This window comes from Palaemon carinicauda, chromosome 37, assembly GCF_036898095.1.
Source record: "Palaemon carinicauda isolate YSFRI2023 chromosome 37, ASM3689809v2, whole genome shotgun sequence".
In the NCBI taxonomy this organism is placed as follows: Eukaryota; Metazoa; Arthropoda; class Malacostraca; order Decapoda; family Palaemonidae; genus Palaemon; species Palaemon carinicauda.
Genome location: NC_090761.1, coordinates 51104203 through 51117228, shown reverse-complemented (window position 1 = coordinate 51117228; position 13026 = coordinate 51104203). Strand labels below are relative to the sequence as shown.

General features: G+C 39.2%; 1 protein-coding gene across 2 annotated transcripts in view; it reads right to left on the bottom strand.

The window, feature by feature from the left end:
• Positions 1-6026: 6026 nt before the first annotated feature.
• Dcps (Decapping enzyme, scavenger) overlaps positions 6027-13026 on the bottom strand; it is a 178582-nt gene continuing 171582 nt past the window's right edge. For both annotated transcript variants that reach the window (XM_068361202.1, XM_068361203.1), the window contains exons 6-8: positions 12517-12634; positions 11059-11196; positions 6027-6211 (exon numbers count right to left, since the gene is read on the bottom strand). In XM_068361202.1, coding sequence (XP_068217303.1) covers positions 6186-6211; positions 11059-11196; positions 12517-12634 — 282 coding nt within the window. In that variant the 3' untranslated portion in view covers positions 6027-6185. The remainder of the gene's footprint in view (positions 6212-11058; positions 11197-12516; positions 12635-13026) is intronic.

Sequence of the window (13026 nt, the reverse complement as noted above, 5' to 3'; positions counted from 1 at the left end):
GCTCTGAACACTCCTTTCCATCAGATGATCTAAATCTGAAGGAGTCCAACAAATCTTGGAGCGTCTCATGGCCAGCCTGCGGGGAGAGTCTACTAGACTTGAGAAGTCGCCCTGGGCAGAGGCAGGAACTCCCAAGCCGAGAACTTCTCCCGTGGCATACCAGACGCTCGATCTGGAAGCGAGTTTCGCAGGGGGAAAACAAGAATGCTGTCTTCCCAAGGTGCTTTTTGGACTGCATCCAATCTCCCAACACCCTTAAAGCTCTCTTGGACGAGCGGGCGAGGACGAGCTTCGTAAAGGCAGGCGCGGATGACTGCGTGCCTAAAGCGAACTCAGATGGAGGTGAGCGTGGGGCCGCAGAAACAAACTGATCGGGATACATATCCTTGAACAGTGCAAGTACTTTCCTAAAGTCCAAGGAGGGAGGCGTGGTCTTAGGTTCGTCGATGTCCGTGTGCGGGTCGTCAAGGTGTGCAGCGTCGTCATCATCAGAGAGTCCATCGTCTGAATGCTGAGGAGGAAGCGGCAAAGGAGTAGGCATTGGCTGGTCAGCTGAGTCCGGCAGCACGGGTGCATGCGTGACTGCACTGGACGCAACGTCATGGAACTGTTGGCCAGTCTGTGAGCTGGCAACAACCATAGCTGCGCGGGGGCGCAAAGCGTCTGCTCCTGACTGTCTAGTCTGCTGTGGGCGAGTAGGGGTAACCACAGTGGGTTGCGGAGGTTGACGCACCGCGTCAAAACAAAACTTAGGTTGTTGTTGTTGTAACTCGCGAACGTCAACGGAGGGTTCCGTGCATCGGCGAACGTCAACATGCGGCTGGCAGGGTACAGTGCGCATGGGTGGCGGGACCCTCACAGCTGGAGTGCGGGAGAAGGTAGCCTCAGCGTCAACAGGACGCACAACCGTGGTTGGTTGTAGGCTAACGGGTGCAGCGTCAACCTTCTCCGCACGAAAGTCCTGCATTAAAGATGACAACTGTGTCTGCATGGTCTGCAGCAAAGCCCACTTAGGGTCTACAGTAGCAGGTGCGGCAACAGACGGTGTTACTGCCTGTTGCGGTACCGCTTTGCCTCTCTTAGGAGGTGTGCAGTCATCGGAAGACTGCAGCGAGTCCGAACTGACCCAGTGGCTACAACTGGGCCGTTGGACTTGCGCGGAAGGGACCTTGCGTTTGAGAGGTCGTGAGACCTTGGTCCATTGTTTCTTCCGAGAAACATCTTCCGCAGACGAGGAATAAATGGGCTCTCTCGTCTTCTTGTGGGTGGGGCGATCTTGGTAAGATACGTCCGAAACCACGGAGGGAACGTCTGTCCGCTGATTAAAGCCTGTCGAACCCTTTGGTCGTACGACATTGCTTCTCCCCTGGGCTTGGGAGCTTGCAAGAGGTCCCGGACTGGGAGGACGACAGGCACGAACAGACGCATCCTCAAGCGCAACACTAACACTTTCCACAACACTACCACTCACTTTGTCACTACCCACTGCACTCTTACCCTTCAACTCCTTGACGTCTGCCATGAGTTGGTTACGGTCACTCGCCAATGACTCGACTCTCTCACCCAGAGCCTGGATGGCACGCATCATATCTGCCATCGAAGGTTGTTGAGTGCTAGAAGGGGGATCAGGAGCAACCACTACAGGGGAAGGAATAGGTTGTGGGGCATGGGGAGAGGAAAAATCAACGGAGCGAGATGAACTTCTCCTGACTCTATCTCTCTCTAGCCTACGTGAATATTTCAGGAATTCGTGAAAATCGAATTCCGAAAGCCCAACGCATTCCTCACATCGATCTTCCAATTGACAGGTTTTACCCCGACAATTGGAACAAATGGTGTGCGGATCGATAGAGGCCTTCGGAAGACGCCTTGAACAGTCCCTAGCACTACACTTCCTGTATTTAGGGACTTGAGAAGGGTCAGCCATCTTGAATTAGTCAAAGGGGAATTCAAAATCTATCCAAGTCGTCAACAAATAATCCAAAATTCAATCAAAGAATGCAAGGAAGTATTGAAGATAACCTCTGCAAAGCGAAAGCTAATAACTAGAAATGTGTACTTCACCAAAATCTGTGAAAACCAATCCAGTAAGCAACAGCGTATTTAGTAGGTCTTGCCGGTGGCACGACAGAGAGAAAATTGGTTCTGTGTTTACATGGAGTACTTGAGTACCTGCTCGACAGATGGCGCTGTTGATGTACACCCCCACCTGTATAGCGATCGCTGGCGTATTTTGTCCTTAGGTTTTTCTGTCGGGCAGCAGAGCTGACAGCTTATATGATCACCGGGTAAGTATATTGAAAAAAAGTTTATCTACATTGGAATACAGAAAGGAACAGGAGACATTCCCATACAGAAAAGTCACTAGGTAAAAATTAGCAGGTAGTAGGTTGCCCAGGGTACCAGCCACCCTTTGAGATACTACCGTTAGAGACATATGGGGTTCTTTGACTGTCCGGAGAATACTACTTTAGATCCTTCTTTCTGGTTACGGTTCACTTTCCCTTTGCCTAAATATTCACCGAATAGTCTGGCCTATTCTTTACAGATTCCCCTCTGTCCTCATACACCTGAAAACACTGAGCTTACCAAATAATTCTTCTTCAACCAAGGGGTTAACTGGTGCACTGTAATCGTTCAGTGGCTACTTTCCTGTTGGTAAGGGTAGAAGAGACTCTTAGGCTATGGTAAGCAGCTCTTCTAAAAGGACACATCAAAATCAAACCATTGTTCTCTAGTATTGCGTAGTGTCATAGCCTCTGTACCATGGTCTTCCACTGTCTTGGGTTAGAGTTCTCTTGCTTCAGGGTACACTTGAGCACAATATTCTATTTTCTCTTCCTCTTATTTTGTTAATGTTTTTATAGTTTATATAGGAAATATTTATTCTAATGTTGTTATTGTTCTTGAAATATTTCATTTTTCCTTGTTTCCTTTCCTCATTGCGCTATTTTCCCTGTTGGGGCCCCTGGGCTTATAGCAACCTGCTTTTCCAACTAGGGCTGTAGCTTAGCAAATAATAATAATAATAATAATAATAATAATAATAATAATATATAAATAATTCAATCTGTATAATGTGTAATTTTTTAAAATGATTAATGACATTTCAGCGATGGAAATTCTTTAGTGTTAGTTGTAAAAAAAAATAGGTAAAATTCATAATCTAAAGTAGTAACTGGTTGATTCTAAAAGTTGCATAACTTAATTGTTCACACAGTAATTATTCAGCCAAAAATAACTTTGACATAACATGACACCTAAAATCACGCAAGTCCAAAAATACTTATCTAATATAAGTCTATCTTGGCTCAATATTACTCCATTGCCCTATCATAGTATACGTTGAAAAACTGATAGAATTGTCATAGTTTTTCTTTAGACACAAACGGTTTCACTTTAAAGAATTAGTCTGTCTCAGGATCTTATATCTTAAAGGTTGTTATCTTTATTTTCACTAGTCTATAAATCAAAACATAATCTTTCCAAATCTTGTAGATACTGAAATACATTCCCAATATGCAATATTTTGAGGTCATTCTGTACTTATTGAGAAACTGAAATATTTGAAAGTATTTTTTTCTTTTCTTATAAAACTTTGAAGGCTGATAATGTTGAGATGCTGGCATTTCCTTTTTGATATTCTACAATCAACACATCAACTGTCATTTAATATATAAAAAAGAATGTCTTTGCTTCAGGTAATATTTAGCTGCATTACATACTTTACTTTTAGTTTTCAAAATTGTAGAATTTGAGATATAACCATTTAGACCTCGGTTTTAGAAGGTATGGTATTCCTTACCAAAAACTACCAATGTCAAAATATGCCAAAGGGAAAAAAAAAAAAAAAAGGTAAAAGAACACATACTACTGTACTATAATGAAGTACTGTAATGTTAACAGCAAATAGGCAGAAACATAGGCAGAACTAACCTCATGCATGCATGGACAAGAAATCTACATTAAAGAAAGGTCTGTTGTATTCTAATAAAGTTTAGTGGTTTCTAGAATCATTAGTGTGTACTGCAGATTATCTACCACTGAAGTTTTTAATTTTTCTCTCACACAAACTTTATCATCTCCTTGTATTAAGTGGCGTACAAAAGGTATAAAAGGAGACAAGAGCTTGATCTTAACACTTCAGAGCAATTAACGTTATGTTCTTTTTTACAGAAAAGTAGCTGTCGCTAGTCCAGGCCCTTCTTTTTTCCTTAAATACATAGTGCTAACATCTTTAATTCTTCTGGTCACTTACCTTAAAACTTTTAACTGGGCTCCACAAGGCACTAAAAGAGTTGGAATATCCAGGCCTACATGGCTGAAGACTATGAAGTGTGAAGTAGATGATGATGAATGGAGAAGTATTGATTTGAGAGCTCATGATAGAGATGACTGGCGAAATCTAACCGAGGGCCCCTGCGTCAATAGGTATAAGAGGAGATGATGATGATGATTTACCTTAAATAGGCGAGCTGTGTTGCCTTTTGACAGAGCACTGATATATATCTATTTGTAATAGAGAGAGGGACAGAAGTTAAGTAAGGTAAAAAATTATGATATAAGAAAGAAGTGACATTAACAATGGGAAAGAACACAGAAAAACAAGTACCAATCAGCCCCATGCAAGTATGAACTCATTCCCTCTCTTATGAGATCCATTTAGCAATTTTCTAAAGATGAATTCTCCGTAAAATTAAAAGTAGTACCTACTCTCTAATATCATGTGCCCTCAATGATCCATATTTTTCTTAATAAATGCTAATCATTAAATAATTACAAAAAAAGACAACACTTTCAGAAACCCCTTGGAGATTTAGAGTATTCTCTTTAAATATTCCCTGAAAAATCTCCCTGGACAAATTAATATCAAGTAGATAATTTCCCACATGAACATTTAATAAACGATTGTGATTAAATGGGTAAACCCTTTACACTAAACTAATTCTTGGCCGTATATTATGATAACAGGGAAAGTAATACACCAACTTCTTTGAAGGCCACATGCAAAGAAAAAGCCTATAATTCCCTAACCCTTTAAGTTGATGCTAAAATCATCAAGCAAATTTTTTAAAACTTTAGCTTTCTAATGGCGAGAATTTGGATTAAATTTTATTCATGATTTTGGGTCAAAAGGTCCAGCACTAGGCCCTGGGAGGCTATTCAGCATGCGCTGCAACAGGAAAAGTCCTGCAGTTGAAGTGTGTAGAAAAAGTCTGGCTATAGTAGTTCCTAAAAAAAATACAGAATCAGAATAATTAAAACCAATTCTAAAAATTTACAAGTTTAAAGGCCACTCATGAATGGCAGAGGCAAGAGACAGTGACATTGCCCTAGCAAGCAGGACAATGTCCTAAAGATTGACCATATATACATATGATCAATACCTAAGCCCTTCTCCACCCAAGCTAGGACCATGGAGGGCCAGGCAATGGCTGCTGATGACTCAACAGACAGACCAAGGGGCTCCCCAAAAACCACCGTCCTTAGCTCACAAGGATGGTGACGTTGCAGCGACCAATGGAACTAATAAGTTTGAGCAGGACTCGAACCCCAGTCTGGCGATCACCATTCAGACATTACCACATAGGCCACTAAAACCCTTGCCTTACTCCAATTACAATAAAAAAAAAAAAAAATCCAGTACTACTGCTATACCGTACTGTATTGGTATTCCTTTCATTCCCAAAGGTAGATTTTTGTGTTAAGCAACGGGGAAAAACAGACAGATGAATACATTATGTTTCCTTTACAGTAGAGTATTGAAGTAATTAAAAAAAGGGGAACTGTCAAATCTGTTTGTGAATACCAGCATATTAAGTGCATTTCAATAACTAAAGCAACCTATACAGAAGCTAAATTTTATCCTTCATGTATCACTCTCAATGGATTTTCTCATAGAATTTAGTGGGATGACATTTTATCTAAAAGCAACTATCAATAAGACTACGTATAAATCATTACGTCCACATAGAACGAAACCTACATAGTGTACAATACAATATATGAATAATTGACACTGAAAATTTATTTTTAACTTTTATTTCATCTCTTCATAGTTCCATCACTTTTTAGAATATCTAAAAAAATTAAGGAAGTAATTGGTCCTCACTGTGTCAAGTACAAAATACGATGATAAACCACGAACCACGAGAAGAAATTTGGTGCTGAATCTCCAGTAGGTTCTATGATTCCGTTTTGGGAAATAGACCTGGAAAATGGAATACATGATATCACTGCACAGTAGATATACAGTAACAGTGAATATAAATATATAAAAAACTAAACAATTGGGCATTGTTATTATCTCTAATATTACTATGGCATCTTTAAACTACATTGTGAAGTACTAGTTATGCAAACAGTAGTGTGAATTTTTTTTCTAAAGAATATTATGACTGTGGTATAAATGACTGATTAAACCAATAAACCCCAAAGTTTGAGACAATAGAGCCTGACAGAAATGAAAGGTTGTTTAAATTGGATGTTTTAGTTACCCAACAATGATAATTAAGAATTGGACCAATGCCAAGATGACCAATTTAGTGAACTTCCATTAGCTTTATTTTCACAAGAACATTTAGCTACTATCTTTAGTATATGTCCAAAAATTCCTTTTTTCTTTACTGAATGACTGGAAAAATTTTCATGGTAGCTTTAATGATGAAACTCAAAATGTAAACAGGCTTTAATATTAACTAAAGAACCAAACACTAATGCCTTAAATTTCTTCTCTGGCTTAAATTATTAGTCATGCATGGATGAATATACCAGTTTTTGTTGACTTGTCTTCAAACTAAATGATGAAGAAATTAAAAGAATTTATAAGTTATTAATATTTCTCCTAGCTGAACAAACCTTAGTCTTTAGAATATGGATTGAATATCTTTTCGGCAAAATGAAACAGCCATTGAATTCATTAACAATCTAATAACAGGTGGTGAGTGCAGGCATGTAACCCCACCAACTCTCCTGTCAAATACTCTTCATTTTGACTTTTGGGCTCAAGATAGAGGGGTGGATGACATGGGAAGTTTATCTTTTGTTATTGTTCCAACTCTTAAACAAACCTTTAATCATCTCAAATACAGAGACTCACTTTTTGGAGGCAGGAAGCCTTAGATTAGAACCAAATTAGCAGGTTCTTCTTCGTCATTTGAATATGCCCGTCTCCCTGGTACTAAGTCAATGAAGGAACCTGTCTACCCCCGAAGGAAAGATGTAGTCTGAAATGAAATAGCTATCCTATGATGACCAATGGATTTGATATTCTTTCCACCTTTCCCACCCTTAATACGGGAGGATGGGGGAGAACTACTTTTTACAGATCTAGTTTAATAAGAATTGCGCTCGAAAGTGTAGCTTACCAGTATCGATGACAGAGCTTACGTGTAAAGGTATGACCACTTAAACTCAAAAGAAGAGGAAGGAAAGAGGAAGCAGAAGAGCCAGTGAATTTCTTTCATTCCAGAATTAAATCAAATGTCAATAGACAAAATGCTCTCTGTCCCATGTGGGAGCTTGGCTGGCAACACAATTACTTGAGAAGCCTCCATAGGGCCAAAAACACGTCAAAGGAACTTTCAAACTCCTAGCTTCACCACTTGACCGACTGCAAGATTCTTCCAGAAAACCAAGATTGGACAAATACCCCTGACTTAATTAGCTCTCACTTAAACTGGTACTTCGACCTCTTCATCGGTCAATATGCATGCTCATTTGATTGTTTCATGAAGCTAGAAATTATTTCATGAAGCTAGAAAGAAACTGTATTTTTTTAACAACTCGTTCTTGGTTCTACCAGTGCTAAAGAAAAGTCGATGACACTCGAGCCTGAGATGCAGAGTCTTCTTTAGATAGTACCAAAGAGCCCTCTCGGGACACAAAAAAAGCATTTTCTCTCAATTGCCACCCGATGCTTCACGGGATCGTGAGTCGACAGGTTCTGAGTTTTGGCCACCAAACTAAAGGAAACCTTCTTCCAACTCTAAGCATGGGTTATTGCCTAGGAGAATACCATGCCACCAGCCTACTCTCTTAGCCAATACTAAGGCTAGCAAAAAAGTCTTGAGAATCAGACCTGTCTGACAACCTTCTTAAAGGTTCATTTCAAGTACTGTATGCACAAAAGACTTGAGACTCACATCCCACTCTCATGTCCAGGGTGGGCACGACTTAAAAAATCCTGACAAGCTTATACAACTCCCATAATGAAGAGATATCTGTGCCCTCCAGTGGAAAATCATGCTACAGGCTAAGCGGTAGCCTTTCACAGCCACGGTTGAGAGGGGCTTCTCTTGGCAAAGATAGACGAGAGAAAATACGCGATCTGCGCTAGAGCAGAGTTCTCAGGGCCCCTTACATGTACTACCCTGAGACTGAGTCATGGGAATATGCAGAAAATTCAATGGCCTGCACCTTTGTCAAAGAGAAAAGAACTACAGAGCTCCTTTGGCATTAGCATGGTCAAGGATGACATTTAAAGAGTCCTTAGCCTTCCTTTGCCTCTTCAAAGTAAATGCTCACCACTAAAAGGCAGGCGATGATCTACACTCAGTAAAAAGGGATGATTGCGAACAACCATGAACCCTACAAAAAGCAGTGTGTGTGGATTAATTACCGGCTTAAACATACCTGGTTATATAGTCCACCCTCTACCCCACTTTTATACATATCCTGCTTCATCTCTAAAATACCAGGGGACATCAGCAAGCAAAACTGAAGGAATAAAGGAGAGAATTAATAGCAATGGTTACATAGTGTATCAGTAAGTCTGTCCTCATTGCAACTGAAGACAAAAGTTACGAGTCTTCGATAGAAAAATGGATAGTGGTACTCGCCCATGTTAACCACCTAATTAACGAATTTAACTGCTGTTCTAGGTCTGCAATAGGAAATTCCCTATTTTCAAAGAATTAAAAGTTTGCATACGCAGAGGAACAAGTATTAGGTGAACAGAATATTTTGAAAGTTTACCGAATGTTGAGGATAATAGGGAAGCAGATATAATTGCTGTTGTAGGTGTTGAGGTGCCAGTGATGGTAGATGAGAATGAGGGATTACAAGAAAGAAAGTGAAGAGAGCACTAGATGAAGCACCTGGTATGAATGGTGTGAAGACCGAGGACTGCGATGTTAAAGAAAAGGGGTGTGACTGTACTTGAATGGTTGGTGAAATTGTTTAATATGTGTGTTATGTTGTCAACGGTACCAGTGGACTGGGTGTGTGCGTGTATTGTACCACTATATAAAGGTAAGGGAGATGTACATGTGTTGTAATTCAAGGGGTATTAGTTTGTTGAGTGGTTGGAAAAGTGTATGGTAGAGTACTAATTAATAGGATTAAGGATAAAACAGAGAATGCAATCTTAGAAGTACAGGGTGGTTTTAGAAGAGGTAGGGGTTGTACAAATCAGATTTTTACAGCTAGGCAGATATGCGAGAAATATTTAGCAAAAGGCAAGGAGGTGTATGTTGCGTTTATGGATCTGGAGAAAGCGTATGATAGAGTTGATGAGGATGCGATGTGGAATGTGATGAGTTTATATGGAATTGGTGGAAGGTTGTTGTTACAAGCAGTGAAGTTTCTACATAGGCAGTAAAGCGTGTGTTAGGATAGGATGTGAAGTGAGCGAGCGGTTTCCAGTGAGAGTGGGGCTGAGACAGAGATGTGTGATGTTGCCATGGTTCTTCAATTTATTTGTTGATGGAGTGGTGAGAGAGGTGAATGCTTGTGTGCTTGGCCGAGGATTGAAACTGAGAGACGGGTGATCATGAGTGGGAGATAAATCAGTTGTTTGCAGATGATACTGTACTGGTTGCAGCCTCGGAAGAGAAGCTTGGGTAATTAGTGACAGAGTTTGGAAGGGTATGTGAGACAAGGAAGTTGAGAGTTAATGTGGTAAGAGTAAGGTTATGAGATGCATGAGAAGTGAGGGTGGTGCTAGGTTGAATGTCATGTTGAATGGAGAATTACTTGAGGAAGTAGATCTGTTTAAGTACTTGGGGTCTGTTGTTGCAGCAAATGGTAGAGTGGAAGCAGATGTATGTCAGTGAGTAAATAGAGGATGTAATGTGTTGGGGGCAGTGAAGGGAGTGGTAAAGAGAGGGTTAAGAATGAATGTAAAGAGAGTTCTGTATGAGAAAGTGATTGTATCGACTGTGATGTATGGATCAGATTTGTGGGGAATGAAAGTGACAGAGAGACAGAAATTGAACGTGTTCGAAATGAAGTGTCTGAGGAGTATGGGTGGTGTATCCCGATTAGATAAGGTTAGGAACAAAGTAGTGTGGGTGAGAATGGGTGTAAGAAATGAATTAGCAGCTAAAGTGGATATGAATGTGTTGATGTTGTTTGGCCATGTAGAGAGAATGGAAAGTGGCTGTCTGCTGAAGAAGGTGATAAATGCAAGAGTTGATAGGAGAAGTAAAAGAAGGCCAAGGTTTGGGTGGATGGAAGAAGTGAAGAAAGCTCTGGATGATAGGATAGATGTGAGAGAGATAAGGGAACATGCTAGAAATAGGAACGAAAGGCGAGCGATTGTCAGGCAGTTCCAGCAGGCACTGCTGCTTCCTCCGGTCGCCTTGGTGACCGCTGAGGTAGCAGCAGTAGGGGATTCAGTATATAAAACTTCATTTTTGGTGGATAACAGGGGAGGATGGGCTGTAGCACCCTAACGGTACTAGCCAAACTTCGCTGAATCCCTCGTCAAGCTGGGAGGAGTGAAGAGAGGAAAAGTCCCCTTTTGTCCCTTTTTTGATGTCGGCTAAACCTCCCCTACCCCGAAAGTGGGGGAAGTGCCTTGGTAATTAGATCATACTGTCGTTTCTTTATGTTACTTTCATAGATGTTTCTTGGATATGGAAGGTCTAATTAAAGAACTTAACCATCCAAGATGAAACCGAAAGAAAAGGATGAATGGTTGGAAGAAATTGTAGGTTATTATTGTATGATTCATTTCCTGCAGACATTAAATATATTTTTCTCCTTTTCAGAACATGAATTTATGATTACACTTTATTTACTTATTGCAAGTGAAAGAAAAGCAAGCTGTCTTACCCTTTTCCTCAAACTTCAGTCTTAGAGGATGGTTGTCTTTAATTGTGAAGGGCAATGTAGCTTTTTGATAATAATCGTCACATATTTCGAGGTTGCTAATGACAGAGGATAAGAGATGAGCTTTTCCTGCCCACGTGCCTGAAAGAAGGATAAAGTGTTAAAAGCAATTCTTATTTAAGGTTCATGTAATAACCCCAACAAAACATTGAAACTTCTCTTGAACATCACAAATATTCAAAGTAATTTGCATTTTTCATTACTATATAAACCTAAGTCTTTTAATAAGGTTATGCTTTCAGTGTACCTGGATCTTGAATGTTAAAATCTATAATGAGATGTTGGCAGTTAATGGCAGGTGACAGGAAAGCCAGCCTCATCAGTGCAATGAGTAGCCACTTTGACTTTAAACCTAAGATTTACAGAGTGGTTGAGGCTGGAAGTGAAACTTCAAAGACTCAGATTTATATAATTAGGAAAAATACAAATTACTTTAAAAATTACAAACCCTCATACTTTAGTAAGACTTGTCCTAATATGCTTCAGCAGTGAAGCAATCATGGTTACTTTTTAATTACACTGAAAATGTTTCAAAAATATAAAAAAAATGTTTATGTAAAGACACAAAAGGAATTATATAAACTTCATTTATCTGGCAGAGTAGCAACTCTAAAAAAAAAAAAGAGAGAGAGAGAGAGAGAGAGAGAGAGGAGAGAGAGAGAGAGAGAGAGAGAGAGAGAGAGAGAGAGAGAGAGAGAGAGAGAGAGAATGTTTACAATACTGGGCATTGGGATATGCCACCTTCCAAGAATTTTTTTCAGTAATCTAGTTCTGACATGTAATAGTATTGGCACCCTACTAGAAATATTAAAAATATGAAGAATAAAATACAACATGTTTGATAATGCTATTTCAATCACTCTTGAAGGCATATATGTTTCCTGAGTGAAGCTCTAATTTTATATTTTTCTTTATTCATTTAAGATTCCATAAATACATTTGTACCATACATGAACACTTACATTTAAAAACAATAATAGTTTTAAGGGATTATAGAAACATTTGAGAAGCCTGTATATAATTTGTGGTCTATCGTGTTATCATAGGGTACACATACATCATTTCATAGGGCCATTCACAACTTATATCATATCAACAAAATAGGGGGGTTAGTACTATAACATAATTCACATACATTTCAAGTCACTTGCATACGTACTAGGAAGATCTGTTGCCAAAAATAGACAAGCTCATGGAATATCTAGAAATACAGGATAATCTAGATTACTGAAGAAATAAATTCTGCTTTTTAAAAGAAAATAAAGTCTACTGGCTGCTTCACTTCAGTTATCATGGCTATCACTACTCTGTTCCTTTTTCTATTTGTTTAAATGCCTTTCTAAAAGAAATAAAACATTACTTAATGGAAACTGTCTGATATACTTAATTTAGTAAACTTACCTGGTGAATCATATGAGAGAGCAGTAAAATGGAAATGAAGATGGTAGAACGATGGTTGGTAATGTAGAAGCACTCTCTGTTTGTAAGATGGAATGCCATACTTTTTCTCAATTGCTTCCTGCAAGAACACAACTAACATTTAGCGCTAAATCTCATTATAAAATAAACTGAATAAAAAACTTAGATTACAATCAGGCAAACTTGTCAACATCTCAACACTGATGTAATGAATTTGACTAGAGGATAAGAGAAGAAAACTGCATAAAACTGTCAAGAGGTAAATCATATATATTGAAATTCAAACTACACAAAAATAACTAATATTATCTACAACCATACCAGATGATAAAATTTGCAAAAGTCTGCTCTAAATGAACAGCAGTGAAGTAAATCTCATTTTGTATCGACAAAACATTTTCATATTCATTTAGTATGTGTTCAACTGTTATTTTCAAGAGTTGTTTTTATTCTGCATTTGAGTTTTCTTTTCAGATACCAACATTTTGTGTT